The 13,387-nt window shown below is 42.5% G+C and overlaps 1 protein-coding gene across 3 annotated transcripts; it reads right to left on the reverse strand.

Annotated features, from left to right (window-relative positions):
• Positions 1-299: 299 nt before the first annotated feature.
• Positions 300-7,818, reverse strand: TNIP2 (TNFAIP3 interacting protein 2). Of its 3 annotated transcripts, XM_038134210.1 has the most exons (7): positions 7,296-7,817; positions 4,883-5,188; positions 3,117-3,200; positions 2,310-2,591; positions 1,826-1,945; positions 1,051-1,350; positions 300-666 (listed from the first exon to the last, which is right to left on the reverse strand). In XM_038134210.1, exons 1-6 carry the CDS (start codon positions 7,731-7,733, stop codon positions 1,069-1,071), a joined length of 1,512 nt encoding a protein of 503 aa, XP_037990138.1. In that variant the 5' UTR covers positions 7,734-7,817; the 3' UTR covers positions 300-666; positions 1,051-1,068. The 3 variants fall into 3 exon arrangements, with proteins under 3 accessions (XP_037990138.1, XP_037990137.1, XP_037990139.1); XM_038134209.1 differs by having other exon boundaries at positions 300-1,350; XM_038134211.1 differs by lacking the exon at positions 2,310-2,591 and having other exon boundaries at positions 300-1,350; positions 7,296-7,818.
• Positions 7,819-13,387: the final 5,569 nt, after the last annotated feature.

Here is a 13,387-nt window from a genome sequence, read left to right on the forward strand (position 1 = left end):
ATTTGTTGAAGCTCTCTCAAGTGCAGACGGCATAAGAAGAAATTTAAGTTAGCATTGACATAGTCACGTGTGTGGCAGGGTAGGGGGTTCAGTGTGTTCCTGTGCCTCTGAAATGTCAATCTTCTGCTCAGAGATGAGGAGTGATTTTTTTCAACATATTTGAAAATAGTCTGAGAAGCTGGTTATCACTAAAGTAATGAAATAACTCATATCTGAAACCATGACATTTAATTAGCCCTTAGTATAGTTCACTATTTCACATTTAAATACTTACACCAAAAGAGATTTTTTTGGACACCTTTTGTAGTAAAGCGAATGCACAATCACTTTTATTATAAAAATAATCCTTAGGTCAAATAGGAATACAAACAATAATTACACAAATATCCATTTACAAATCTGTAAGATATATACTTATGGCACAGACAATATAAATATCCCTGTACCTTGTTTCTGTGCAAAAAAAGGCAGGCTAGTTTTAGTCAATAACCAGCCCTTTTATGTTTTCTTTACTTCTTCTGATTTCAGTTAAACAGATGGATTTTCAGATGAGATGTCTGAAAGTTCAGCCTCAAGAGTCAAGAAAATACTTTCGCTTTTAATCCAGATAAAGCACAATAAGATTTTTCCCATCTTCTGCCAAAATATTCCTTCCTGTTCTTCAGCCTACATTTTTCGGAAGAGGAGGAAAATTTCAAGTTCAGTAATTCTTTTCACAAGCCATCAGACTGTGGTAGAAGATTAGACCCAAATAAAGTCAAGCTGCACTCTGAAGCTAAACTACCACCGTAGGTTTCAGTTTAGTTTGTAGTAGAATCTCCATTACACTTGCTTTCCTTGTAGCTGTCAAAAATAGTTCTTCAGAAAAACACTTTGCTTTCTCTTGAAGCCTTTCACACAGTCCAAGAGAAGGCAAAATCAAGTAAGAGGTAGATATTGTTCATCCTCCTCATTCCCCAGAGCTCTCCATTTGAATTACTCTGTTTTAGGACTGTAGGAGATACATGTATAGAGCAAGTTTTATGTCTATAAAAGTAGTGATTGACTTACACCCCTCACATCCTGTGGTCACTGACAACATTCAGCAACGTGCTTGAGGAATTCATCACTGAGTTCATCACTGAAAAACCTCATGCAATGAGGACATCTGAGTTCACCCTGTGCCCTGCCTTCAGATCCTAAGTTTCCATTGTCCCCAGGAGGAGAAGCTTGTTCAGACTGTGATTTTGTTCTTCTCGTGCCTGTCTGGCCTGGGCTGTTGCCTCGTAGGTGTTCGACATTGGTCTGAACGTACAAATGGTTTTGGTTACCAGCGTGAACTCTGAAATGACTACTTGTGTCTCTTGAGTCCTAGAAAGACAAAGAAGAGCTCTTGAAAAAGATGCAACAAAAATACATTTTTAACAGGTGATATTTTATCACCTTGATCTGAAACACCACTCAAATATTTATCTGAGGCCTTGTAAATAAATTATTAATCCATTTTTGCAGTGTTATTAATATTGTTGTAAAGAAGGTTTGTAGAAAACACAGAATACAGCCAGTGTGCTAATTTAAAGATGGCAAGAGTCATGGCTTTCCTGCACCTTCTAAGAATTCACCTTTCCAATGTTGATCCAAAAACAGAACAAAAAAGGACTGGAAAGGGGTATTACATCCGAACTGGGAAGCATCTCTACCTGAACTGACTATGAAATAATCACAGTTTTTGATAGCTGCTGAAACTGTTTTAGAAATACTAAAATATTTTTAAATATATTTAAAAGTACACTTTAGTCCCAAATCCTGTTGGCATGCTTAAAGAAGGAGGACACTGCTTTCTTACCTGTTTTCTTGCTAGCTGGTGTTGCAGACATGCAACTTCTGCCTGAAGTTCTTGTATTCTACTCTGTGCTCGTTCTCTGTCTGATCTCTCAGATGTGAAATCGTCCTTATAAACCAGGACCTGAAATAGAATTATTATGTTAATATTTTATACATTAGAGCATTGGCAGGTTAGATTGAAAAGCTGAGACTATAATTCCTTTGTTACTTATTCCCAGAATCTCAGTATTATCTTCTCTATAGTATGTGTATTTAAAAGGTGTTTGTATTTCTTTTACAGATCATTCATATTCTGTATTAAGGCCAGCAGAACTGCTTGGAGTTCTTTAACTAGTGAGTTTCCTTTAAATCTCTGTTGTATCTGTATAGCCAAACATGCACAGACAGGCAAATGTCCAAAAAGGAATCCCTTTTTCCCCCTTGGACTTTAGTGGTCTGGGAAGAAACTAAGAATTCCCATCTCTAGGAAAAAGAAACGTAATGACCTGTTGCTCCAGCATTTGTATGCGCTCATTATCTCCTTCACGAGCTTTCTTCATGTCTTCCAGTTCTCTCTTGGTTTTTATGCACTCATTCATTTTCTCTTCCAGTAGTTTGTTTAAGCGGAATATCTCCTTGTGCATCAGGTCAGAATTCCTTTGTGCTAGAGTTCCTCCGTGGTGCTGCTCCAGCTGTGACTTCATCTCCTTCAGCTGCAGGTGGAGTCGCTTCACGTACTCGTCCCTGCTGGCGTCGTACTTCTGCCACTTTGCATTCAAATCTTCCACCTGAAAGTTCATCCAGGACAGGCATGAGGAACAGGGAGACACAAACTTCCAACTTTCATAGGCCGTCTGTATGTGCAGGACCAAAATCCTCTGGGGGATAATGGAACATGCTGACTCCACCCCTGAGGTGAGTAAGTCACTGTACAGGAGAGCAGGAGATGATTGTGCAGACTCTTCGCGGGCAGCCTTCCCATCTCCCAGTCCAAAGGGACAATATTAAATAATGTGCAAAGGGAGGGGTCTAGTGGGCCTAGTTCTTCTGGGGTGCAATACTGATCCACGGAAGGAACATGAAAATTTTCTTATGCACTGTATTTTTAACAAAAATCCAGCGTGTTACAAATTATGTAATAAGTTGTTCTTAGCTAAGGAAACCAAAATTATGTGCCGTGTTGAAAGGACTAAGAAAAACTGTCTTGCTTTAAACTGCCATGTCATTAGATTAACCAGACTTATCTATTCCCAATTTACTCTAATACAAAACACTTAACAAATATTAATCTGTAACAAAATGAAAGTACTTACGTGAGCTACTTTTTGTTTTAACATCCTGTTTTCCTCTTGTAAGTTGCAGATAAGAGCTTGAAGTGAAGTTTCATTGTCTAAAAGCTGTAATTTTCAGATAAAGTCAGGTGTTACTTTAACATAAAAATCTCAGATGCTGTTTGGCTGTGCTGTTAACTGGAAGTAATCTTTTTTTTTTTTTATGTGATGTGTAATGACATACATCTAGGTTTTTATGACCTTGGTACTGCTATTAAATAGACCTCATGACAACAGCATTTAAGAGTTTACACAAAACTACTTGTCTGGATTGGGAGAACACATGACAAAGGCACAGATATGCCTTCATCTTGCTTTGTTATTACTGTCAATTTTGGCCAGTACTAGGAAGAAATTACTGAGGGGAAAAAACCCTGCTTGCTAAATAATTGACTAAAATGATACCTCTTTTTTACAGTTGTGACATCTGCTTAAAAAAACCCCGATGTACGTGAGTAATACAGAACACTTTTTTGCAAAATTCCCTAGAATCAGCTAGTAATGGCATCTGAAATTTCTCCTCTTCAACAGGGAAGTCCCCACTGTACAAGGTTAGCTTCTTATTGCATATATCAAAGTCAATCAAGTTTCCTGTCTATCAATTACACGTTAAATATGATAATGCCAAATGCTTCAAGTCCCTTAAAAAGTCCTTTTTTCTTCTATCTACTCAACCCCTATTTCTTACAAGTAACTTTAATGTAAGTTTTCTTTGGAAACACTTCTGGGATGTTTGACAAAGCAGACATGAGTATGTATAGAGTTCATCACAACAGCACAGATGAGTGGTCATGCAGAAAACAGCATTACCACGGTGTAGCAGTAAGAGCAAAAATCAGAATTATTCATTTCTGTGAGAACTGTCTGGAGCACCCTACTGACTGCTCTGATCTGTTACTAGAGGCCACACTGCTAATGTTATTTCCTTATGGTGTTTCAATGAATTACCTAATTTTAATGAATGACTCTCAGCCATCAGGACTTCTGGAACAACAGAACAATGATCTACCTTTACCCCATGCTGAGAACTTTACCTGAAGCCTCAACAGCCATTAGCAAAGTACACCAAAATCCAGGGGTTTCTTTGTGCCCTGCAGTAGCACTTCTCACACTGTCCTATTATGAAGCTTTTTTTTTAAACATTCCTCCTGAAGAGAAGCATTGCCCTGCACTCAGAGGCCAGGGGGAATCCCAGAGCAAAAAAAAAAAAGGTTAAACACCTTGACTCATATTCCACTAACCAACTTTCTGTAGGTCTGTGCTACGTGTGCAATGCCAAATCCTGATCCAAGAAGACCACATGTTAAGAGTTCTTCATGTAAATACTACTTTGAAATATCTCTATTTTGTTCTGTGATTTCAATACTTAAACAAGTAATCAGGAGAGACTGGCTTCAAAATCACAGCACCACCTAGTGCTGCACAGAAGCAGGGGTGGTATAAGGTAGGTACTGTCTCCTGTATATTGAGGGAAGAACTGGGATCATGGAATTGCTGAGGTTGGACAAAACCTCTCAAGTTCTTCTCCTCTCCAAAAAAAGCCTCTGATGATGAGATAGCCAAAGACGTGGTCCATCCTAAATTTCAGATGCACAGAATTATTTACCATTGCCATGGCAGTCTAAACACCCTACATGAAATCATTTCAAGGGCTGTTCTCACCATTCCCCAGTTACATATATCATCTGTAACTAACATCTCAGAAGTTAATAAGACTTTAAAGATACACACAGTAGCTGTAAGAATACCTGATTAGATCTTTCTGTAGGTGTCTGGTCATCTGAATTCCCCTTCTCTTTTCTTTGCTTCTCTTCTAGACATTTTGCCAGATGTTGACACATCTCTGCTGTGGATGCTAATTTGCGTTGAAGCTGGTGAGTTTCATCAGTGAGGGAACGGCACAAAACATCACTGGTGGCCTGAGCCTTCTCCCTCTCTGCCAAAGTCTTCTGCAATCGTAAGATTTCTCTCTCCTTTTCATATGGAGGCTGATTTATCATCTGCTGTATCTCTCCATTTTTGTCCTCTAGCTGCTGATTCAACTTCTGCACTTCCTAAACAGAGGGGGGAGGGGAAGTTATTTAAAAGCAAAATAAAGTCAAAAGCCAAAATATATTGACTGACTTCAATATTGCAGCAATTCCTTATTGCTCCTGCACTCCTTGCAAAGTACTTAAAAAGTAGACTAAATCAATTTCATTTCTGTATGATCACAAGACCTTGGAACTGTTGGGTCAATCAATCAAGAACTGCTCAGGCAGCCATGGAAACACTTTCTAATGAGTAGAATGGATGAACAAGCAGCAAAAATTCAGGAGGATTTTATGACTGTACAGCAGCAACAAAAAAAACAAGAAACAAAGTAATTTAAGATGAATAACTGTGGAGACTGAAAAATACTTACAGGTCCTGTACACTAAACTACCAGATAATAGAGATTTTCCTCAAAAGGAAAAAAGGAACTGTTAAGTCATCAAATCCAGTGAAGTGTATTCACTGCCTGGCACTGTCACAAGGACAAAACAGAGCAACTTTCCCACCTAGGAAAGGATGGGAATGGTAAGGTAAGGACAAACAAGCAGAAAATAAAATCCATGTGGCAGCAGTGGCTCTAGTTTGGCCACAGCTGACCCCCAGGTACACAAGGGGGTCTGACACACCCTGGAAACAACTGTGTACCTTGTTTCTGCATCTCCTTGTCCTATTGGGAGCTCTGTGGGATCATCCACACTGCATTAAGCATCTTTGCAGGTGTTTTGAGAAGGAAGAGGTTTACTTGGTGACTGGTACAAACCACCTGGAGTTCCATGCACCTGAAAGGCACTGGTTCTGGCTTTGTAAACACACAAGCTGGTTTTTACACACCCTCAAGAAGCAGCAGATGCTGGTACCAGAAAACTCTGCAGCACTGCTCTTCCAGAATTGAGGATCTCTGGATGCCAGTGCAGACCATGAGACAGCTGCACCAGCTCTACCACTCCAGTTCCCAGGAGTGCTAATAGAGAGAGCAGTAAATCACCAGGAACACTCTTTGCCAGCACACTGGCCTCTGGCTTCACAAAAATGTCTTTTTTTTTTGGTTATTATTTAGTGCCAATTATATCAGTGTTCTGATGGGGCATAGCATTTTATTCTTTCAAGAAATAAACATTAACATTTGACATGGATAAATAGCACTTGTTCTTATTACTGACATTTCCATTCTTTAGCTTCATGCTGAATGCTAAACTTCCCCTTTAAAGATATTCAGCATCAGACTTTCAAATATGTTCAGATACCATAGGTTTGTCATATGTCTGCAAAGTGTCAGTGAGATCATCTCTTATAACAAATTTCCAAACATGAACTTTGAAATATGTATTTTAGGTGAGTGTCATATATGGAAAATGTTTTGTATAAGCATTAGGTCAAGAGATTACTTATGACAAAAACACTTGTTTCACTTTTAAGTACTGCTGCTCAGTTTGGAAATTACTTCATGCAGCTTCATCTAGAAATAAATGCTTTACAAATCTTTGAGAATTTCAGACTGAACCTGGGAAACTCTTAATGACAGTAACCAAAACAGCACTGGTGCTGGATGGGGAGGGATGCAGTTTTCAGGTTTTTTCCTTTCAAGAAAGATACTGATTTCCTTAATCTGTCTCTCCAGACTTCTCAGTTACTTCTTCAAATATGAACGTGCTACCTCACTATCAATACAAAAATCCATTTTTAAGAGCACTTCAAACAAAACACTGCAATAGAAAAACTGGTGGCATCAGCTGATTATCTATGAGAACAAAATTGTTGCATCTAATAAATTCAGGGAGTGTTCTACTGTTTTTCTTTCTTTCTCCTTATGAAAATAGTTGAATGAGGAGCTATAGTGCCCCGCTACATTTTTGGTTTAGATTTCATGGTTTGCCTTTTTGAAGTGAACGCAAGGGGCGCCCCCTTTGCACACAAACGGCCGAGTTGCTTCGGGCAGCGCTCGGAGGGGCTCAAGCCCTGGCTCAGCCGCCCCGCTGTCAGCGCTGGTTCCTGCGCCCCCCCAGCTGCAGCAGCGCCAGCGAGGGCTCCGGGGCAGAGCGCCCGCAGCCTCCGCCCGCAGCGCCGCCGCCCCGCCGCGCTCCCGAGGCGGCCGATGCTGCACCGCTCCCTGCGCGCCCGCGCCTTTACCTGGCCCAGCGCCTCCGCTCTCCGCGCCGAGAGCCGCTCGCTGTCGCGGGCCTGCTCCAGCTGCTCCAGCAGGCTCTCCACCAGCGAGCGGGCCGGCTCCGCGCCCGCCGCCGCATCCCCGCCCGCCGCCGGGGGCTGCCGCTGCCGGGCCAGGCTGCCCCGCAGCTCTCGGATCGTCGCCTCCTTGGCCGCCAGCTGCAGCTGGACGTGCTTCAGCTGCTGCACGGACTCGTGGTACAAGGTGCAGAGAGCGTTGTACCGAGGCACTTTATTCTTCAAGCTCCTGTTTTCCCGGCGCAGCTTCTCCAGCGTCTCCTCCACCTGCCTGAAGCGGGTCACCAAGGGGTCTGTGCTGCCGGCCTCGCTTACCGAGCACATGGCCGGGGCAGCTCCCTTCTGTTCCTTCTCCAGGGCGAGCAGGAGCCCGGACAGGTGCATAAAACCCCGGAGCGCAGCGGAACGGAGGCAGCGGCTTCGCTCTTCCGCCTTTCCCGCCGGGGGAGGAGGCAGCGGCTCCCTTTAAGGGCTCGCAGGGCCCGCCTGTGCCGCGGCTTTATTCTGCGGCTGGGGCGGGGCCGGGCCGCGCTCCGCCCTCGGGGGAGAGCCCCGGCCGTGCGGAGAGCCCTTTCCCCCGCGGCCCGCGCGGGATGCGGCCCCGGGGGCAGCGCTGCCCGGGGAATCCCGGCAGGGGCGAGCGGGAGAACCGGCACCGGGGGCGGGGGCAGAAACCTGGGGGCGAGGGAGCGGGGCGAGCGGGAGGCTCCGAGGGCACGGGGGAAGTCCCGGCTGGGCGAGGGGAATGCGGGCCGGCGGCTGCAGGAGGGGGCTGAGGGGGAGGAGGGCTCCCGGCGCTCCGGGGGTCCCTCGGGGCCGGCGGGCGGCGCTGGCTCCGCGTTGCGAAAGCCCCGCAGCGCCGCGTCCTCCCGGCGCCGCTGCGGGAATTCCCGGCTCGCAGCGGGACTTTCCCCGCTGGCGGCGACCCCCGGGCTCTCCGCTCTCCCCGCTCCGCCTGCCCGAACGGCCCCGGCCCCGGGGCAGCAGCCGGAGAAGAAACGGCCCGGGAATCCTCTGATGGTTGTGGGGATGGCTCCGGATCCAGACAGAGCAGCGCGTACCCCTCACAAGCCGCGTTCCTGTGCAGGTGTGGAAGAGGAACTTCCTTAGCAAAGACCAAAATCTTCGATCATCTAAATCTGTATCACCAGCCAGTGTTTATACTCTCGGGACGAGTTAATGAGAGCAAAAGCAGCTGCTTCACACTGAATAGACTGCTGCCCATCGGCTGCCCCTATGGTGGAGAACTTTCCTTGGCAGCATAGAGACAGAACTTGTTAATCAAGAATATCACTGGCGGGGAGTAACGCTGGTGTACGTACTCATATGTAAGCCGGACTGAGAGAAAGCATGTTTTGGATTGGTTTAGTTATGTCCATGTTACCGTTCTGATGGAAACAAGAGCCTTAAACCAGTACAAAAATGAGTCCCAGGTTACATTTGGTTATTATTTGCTATAGTATTTATTGTGTGTATGTGTATGCATATGCATCATAACGTGTACAACACGGAGCTCCGTGTGTGCCCACAGCCTGAGTGCGCAAGGTTCAGCACAATCACAGGAAATACATCTGGCCTAAGTGCCTAAAATACACCAAGTGAACCACATGCTGCTGGAGGGAGGCAGCAAAAAGAGAAGACTTAAGACAATGTGATAGAGAGCAGCCCCCTGTGTTAGCAGGTCTCAGGATAAACAGACAGCAATTAATAATTTGTGGGGAATAATTTACAGGAATGGGAACATCTTCAAAGTTGAGACTGTCAGTCACCCTGGTGATGGCTAGAGACCTCCTGAGGTTCCTCTTAACGTGAATTATCCTGTGATTCAATCAAGTTTTTTGAAGTGGAAAGTCATTACTTTGTCACCTTAATTATTCGAGTAAGAATTAGGAGTAATAAATTCAAATCAGTCTGTTAGCTGTTTCTAAAAATATAACTGAATTTTATAGAGTTTATTTCACAGAAGACCCTGTGTGACAGAAAAGGGTAAAGCACTTGTTTGTGGTACAGGTCCCTGGCATATTTACTATTTCATCTAATACTGTAAATATCAAAAGATTTAGGACAATGAAAAAAGTGTGGAACTTGAGAGAATATAATTTTTTAATTTTTTATTTTTTACTTGTACAAAATTATATTCTATGCCCTTAAGATGCTGATTTTGTGTGAAGAAAGTTAAGTTCCTGCTTTAAAATACCTGTACTTTGTCATTTTCATATACATTAGAAAGAAAAGAGAAAAAAACACATAGACTTCATGTTACATTTTCATTATTGTGTTACAGTCAGAGCTAACTGAAGAATTTGGAGCAAGATTGCTTTTGCTGACTGTCAAAATATTTTGTAGAAACGTATGATGAAGCCCTGGTACTGGAGAAATGTTTGGTTTCCTGCCAATTAATTAGCAAGCTACAAGGAAACTCAGCCATCCCACGTTTGCAGATGGGGCAGTGATATCCTCACACCAAGCATCAGGGAATTTAGTTAGCTGCCAAATAGAATCCTTTATAAGACAGTTACACTTGCAGTATGGTGTTAGTATATTAAAGTGGAGCATTACTGAAAATTTGCTATTACTGGTGCCTTGGATGAAGGCAGCATTCCCCCAGGAAAACACCACTGACTTCAGGGAAATTTGACCTGCGTAAGTGCTGAGTAAGAAACTGATCCCACATGTACTTGGGAATGCCCTGAGATGACTCTTTCCTTTTGTCAATTCTGAAATGCAGAGGAATTCCTGGGAATTCAGTCAAAGAAGCTGGTGCCAAGGAATGAGTCACGTCTTGCCGTGTTTCTAGCACCTGGCTTTTCCTGGATTGCCTCTCCTGCACTCTTACCCAGTTTGTTGATAAAGCAGCTGCTTTGTGCTGTGGCACACTTGTTCTTTTTGGGGTTGCACAATCACGAGGGCTTATTAAGTACTGTATGAACAACAGGTATGCTCTGCACGACTTAATATAAAGAAAAGAAACTTTATTTTCCATACTGTACTGGTTTCAACATGAAATATAAGGTGAAGTTCACTTTAACTCTTTCTCAGTGGGGTATTACAGGATAGATGTGATTAAACCCATGTGGGAAAAATTTAACCTCAGATTTTGTTAAAGAACTCTTGACAAAGCTGTTTTGAATAAGTAATTCTGTGCACATCACAACTTACCATCATGTGTGAGATGCATCATAGAGTGCATGAAAAAAAGGGATCAGATACTGCCTAGAAACAAAAAGAAAGTGAAATTACTCCTAGGAAAGCAGAAAGAAAGAAAGGTGAACAGTATGGTTAGATTAATGAAGGGTTCATAAATGTCCATATTAAAATTTCATTTTTAAGTGTGAATTATTTGTTGAGGGGGTAAGAACAATTTCTCTAAATGTAATAGTTCTATTTCTGTAACATTAGTGAAAATCTTATGAGTTTTTGTATTTAAAAGAGTAATTCTCTGTGGACAAGACTATACAACATATTGGGGGGTTCTGTCATTTTCTAAATAGTGACCTCTGCTCAATTTGTAAGAAATTGTATTTTTCACTTGTGAACTCCAGATGTCATTCAGCCAATCAAGCTGTGGTTTACCCCACGGTCTTAAGCCTCCACTAATTGTTCTGGAGGGTAAGTTGTGACATAATGATACTTGGAAAATGTTGGAATTGCCTTGAGGTGATTTACCTAAACAGACCTAATTAGAAATTAGTAAGTGATCCTCTGGCTGCTGTAGGCTGGAAAAAAAAAGCAGTAAGTTCACATTTTCTTTGCTGTAGATCATGCAGAGCAAAAGGGGGGAAAATAACCTGTAAAATAATCTGACATGCTCCCTGCTACATAAGATGCCGCCAGAAATCTATGTGTGTGTCCAAAAATCTGATTTTTATGCTGAACAACTGAAGTGTTGATGCTTTTGTGACTCATGGATCAACAGTAATTATGAGCTCCAGGCATGTTTACACTGCTTCCATGGGCAGGACTAAACATCCTTTCTATACATCACTGTGTTGGATGTTCTGATGAGATAATGTTCCTCGTGTTTTACTGCTGCAATGACAAACTCACTGAGAGGTTGGCCCGAGGGCTGCCAGGATTCCCAAAACTGGATGAACTCATGTCTATGACGTACATATGTGGCCATCTGTCTGCACTGAGGCTCTGACTTGAAACACAGCATTCCTTTTTCAGTCTTGTTTTCTGTTTACACACATGAAAATAGTTAGTTTAGCTAGGGGAAATAGAATGGGGTCCATTTATTTCTAGTGTAAGGTTTTTCCCTGCTTTGTTGGTGGTGGTGGTGGTTTTGTTTGTTTTTTGTTGTTGGTTTTGGGTTTTTTTGTTTGGGGTTTTTGTGCATTTTTGTTTGTTTGTTTTTGTTGGGGTTTTGTTGTTGTTGTTGTTTTGATTTTGCATGGTTTGCCCTTTGGACAATATAAAAACCAAAAGTGTTTTGATGCAGGGAGCAGAGTCCCAGGGCTCATGTTCTCAATCACAGGAGGGCTGAAATAACCAGGATGAGCTGTACAAAGCCATGACATTGGTCAGATCCATAGCAGTCCCAACACTTTTCCCTAAGAGCTATGTCCTTCACATTTATATGGACCTGGGTGGTTCAGCCTCATCCTTATGGGTGTTAGCAGATAAGCGGGGTACACTCTTGTACACTCTTGTACATTCTTGTACACTCTTGTAGGAGTGTCTCACAAGGCCCTTGATCTGTGTCCATGTCGAGGCAAGATCTTTCTGCTGTGCTTTGTTATTCCTCAATGCTTTGGGTCTTTGCTGCAGTTCACCCTCCTGTGCTTGCTGTCTGTATGTTCAGCTGTTTCAGGCCCTGCTTTAGTTTCCCCTGCACAGTCTCACTTTGCAGTTTCTCTTTTGTCTGCCCATGGCACAATAGCAGCAGTTGCCTCTGTCTGCCCTTGCAGACTGGAATTTATTGCAGTGCTGCTGCTGCCTCTGGATCTGAGAAGTTCAAGCAGTTTTCTTGGCTCTTTAGAAAACCTTATCATGTTGTCACTGATTTTTGAGCTGTGATTCTGTTTACAAGAATGTAAAAAGCTCTCTGGTGCGTGTAAGTGCGCAACGAGTGGAGGCTGTTTCCTTACTCACAGGCTTAGATCACTCCTACTCAGAAGCAAGTTACTTCTTTGAGCTTGCTCTGGATAAAACCTTGGGGTTTGCCCACATCTATTTATTCCTGTTGAGCAGCGCAGGATATGTTGGCTTGTAGTTGTCATAGGAAACCTTTTCCTAAATCTGATGATTTGAAATACTGCAGACAATTTTTTGTGTGTGTGTGCTGCAGGAAACACTTTCCTAACTCTTAAATATATGATCCATGTTACAGACTTTTTATGGATTCTATATCTATTAAATGGATTTTCTGCTTTGGTTAATATAGAGTGATGTGAGTTTTCTGGTTTCTGTTATTCACCTTTCCTCAAAGGCCAGCCAATTTTAAGGGGGAAAAATAAAATTATTAATTCTTAATAACTTGGCATTCACTTGCAAGACTGGAAACAAAAGGTTTGCAGGTAAAAACTTAGATATTTGCAGATTTGTTTGATATGTTAATGTTGTGTAATGAAACTTCCTGAAGTGGTGTCCATGATGTTTCTGATCAAGACCACTCCTTCTAACTAGAACAAAACCAGTTTCAACGTTTTTGATCTTTAGCTTTTTCTTTTTAGCAACCAGACCACAGAGTTTGGCTAGATCAAATTCTGATTTAAATGTCTTATTTTAAACATTTGTTTTAAAGGATGATGGGGAAAGGGGATTTCCTAAGACTGTTGGGAACCTCAAAAGAAATCATAGTTACGTAGGAATTCAATTCTACTGGAATTCTAAATCAGGAAAAAGAAACATTGGATGCTTCTTAGAACGTCCTTGGTTCAAGGTGGTGAAATAGTTTCAGAACTATAATATAGAAAAAGTGTTGGGAAGAATTAAGCAACCAGAACTAGAAAGTGGAAGTGTCCTTACCACACCATTCATTCTTCTTCCACAGAAATAGCAACATTTCCTAAAATTCTGATTCATGTGCAGTTCAG

The sequence above is a fragment of the Motacilla alba genome, chromosome 4 (genome assembly GCF_015832195.1).
Source record: "Motacilla alba alba isolate MOTALB_02 chromosome 4, Motacilla_alba_V1.0_pri, whole genome shotgun sequence".
In the NCBI taxonomy this organism is placed as follows: domain Eukaryota; kingdom Metazoa; phylum Chordata; class Aves; order Passeriformes; family Motacillidae; genus Motacilla; species Motacilla alba.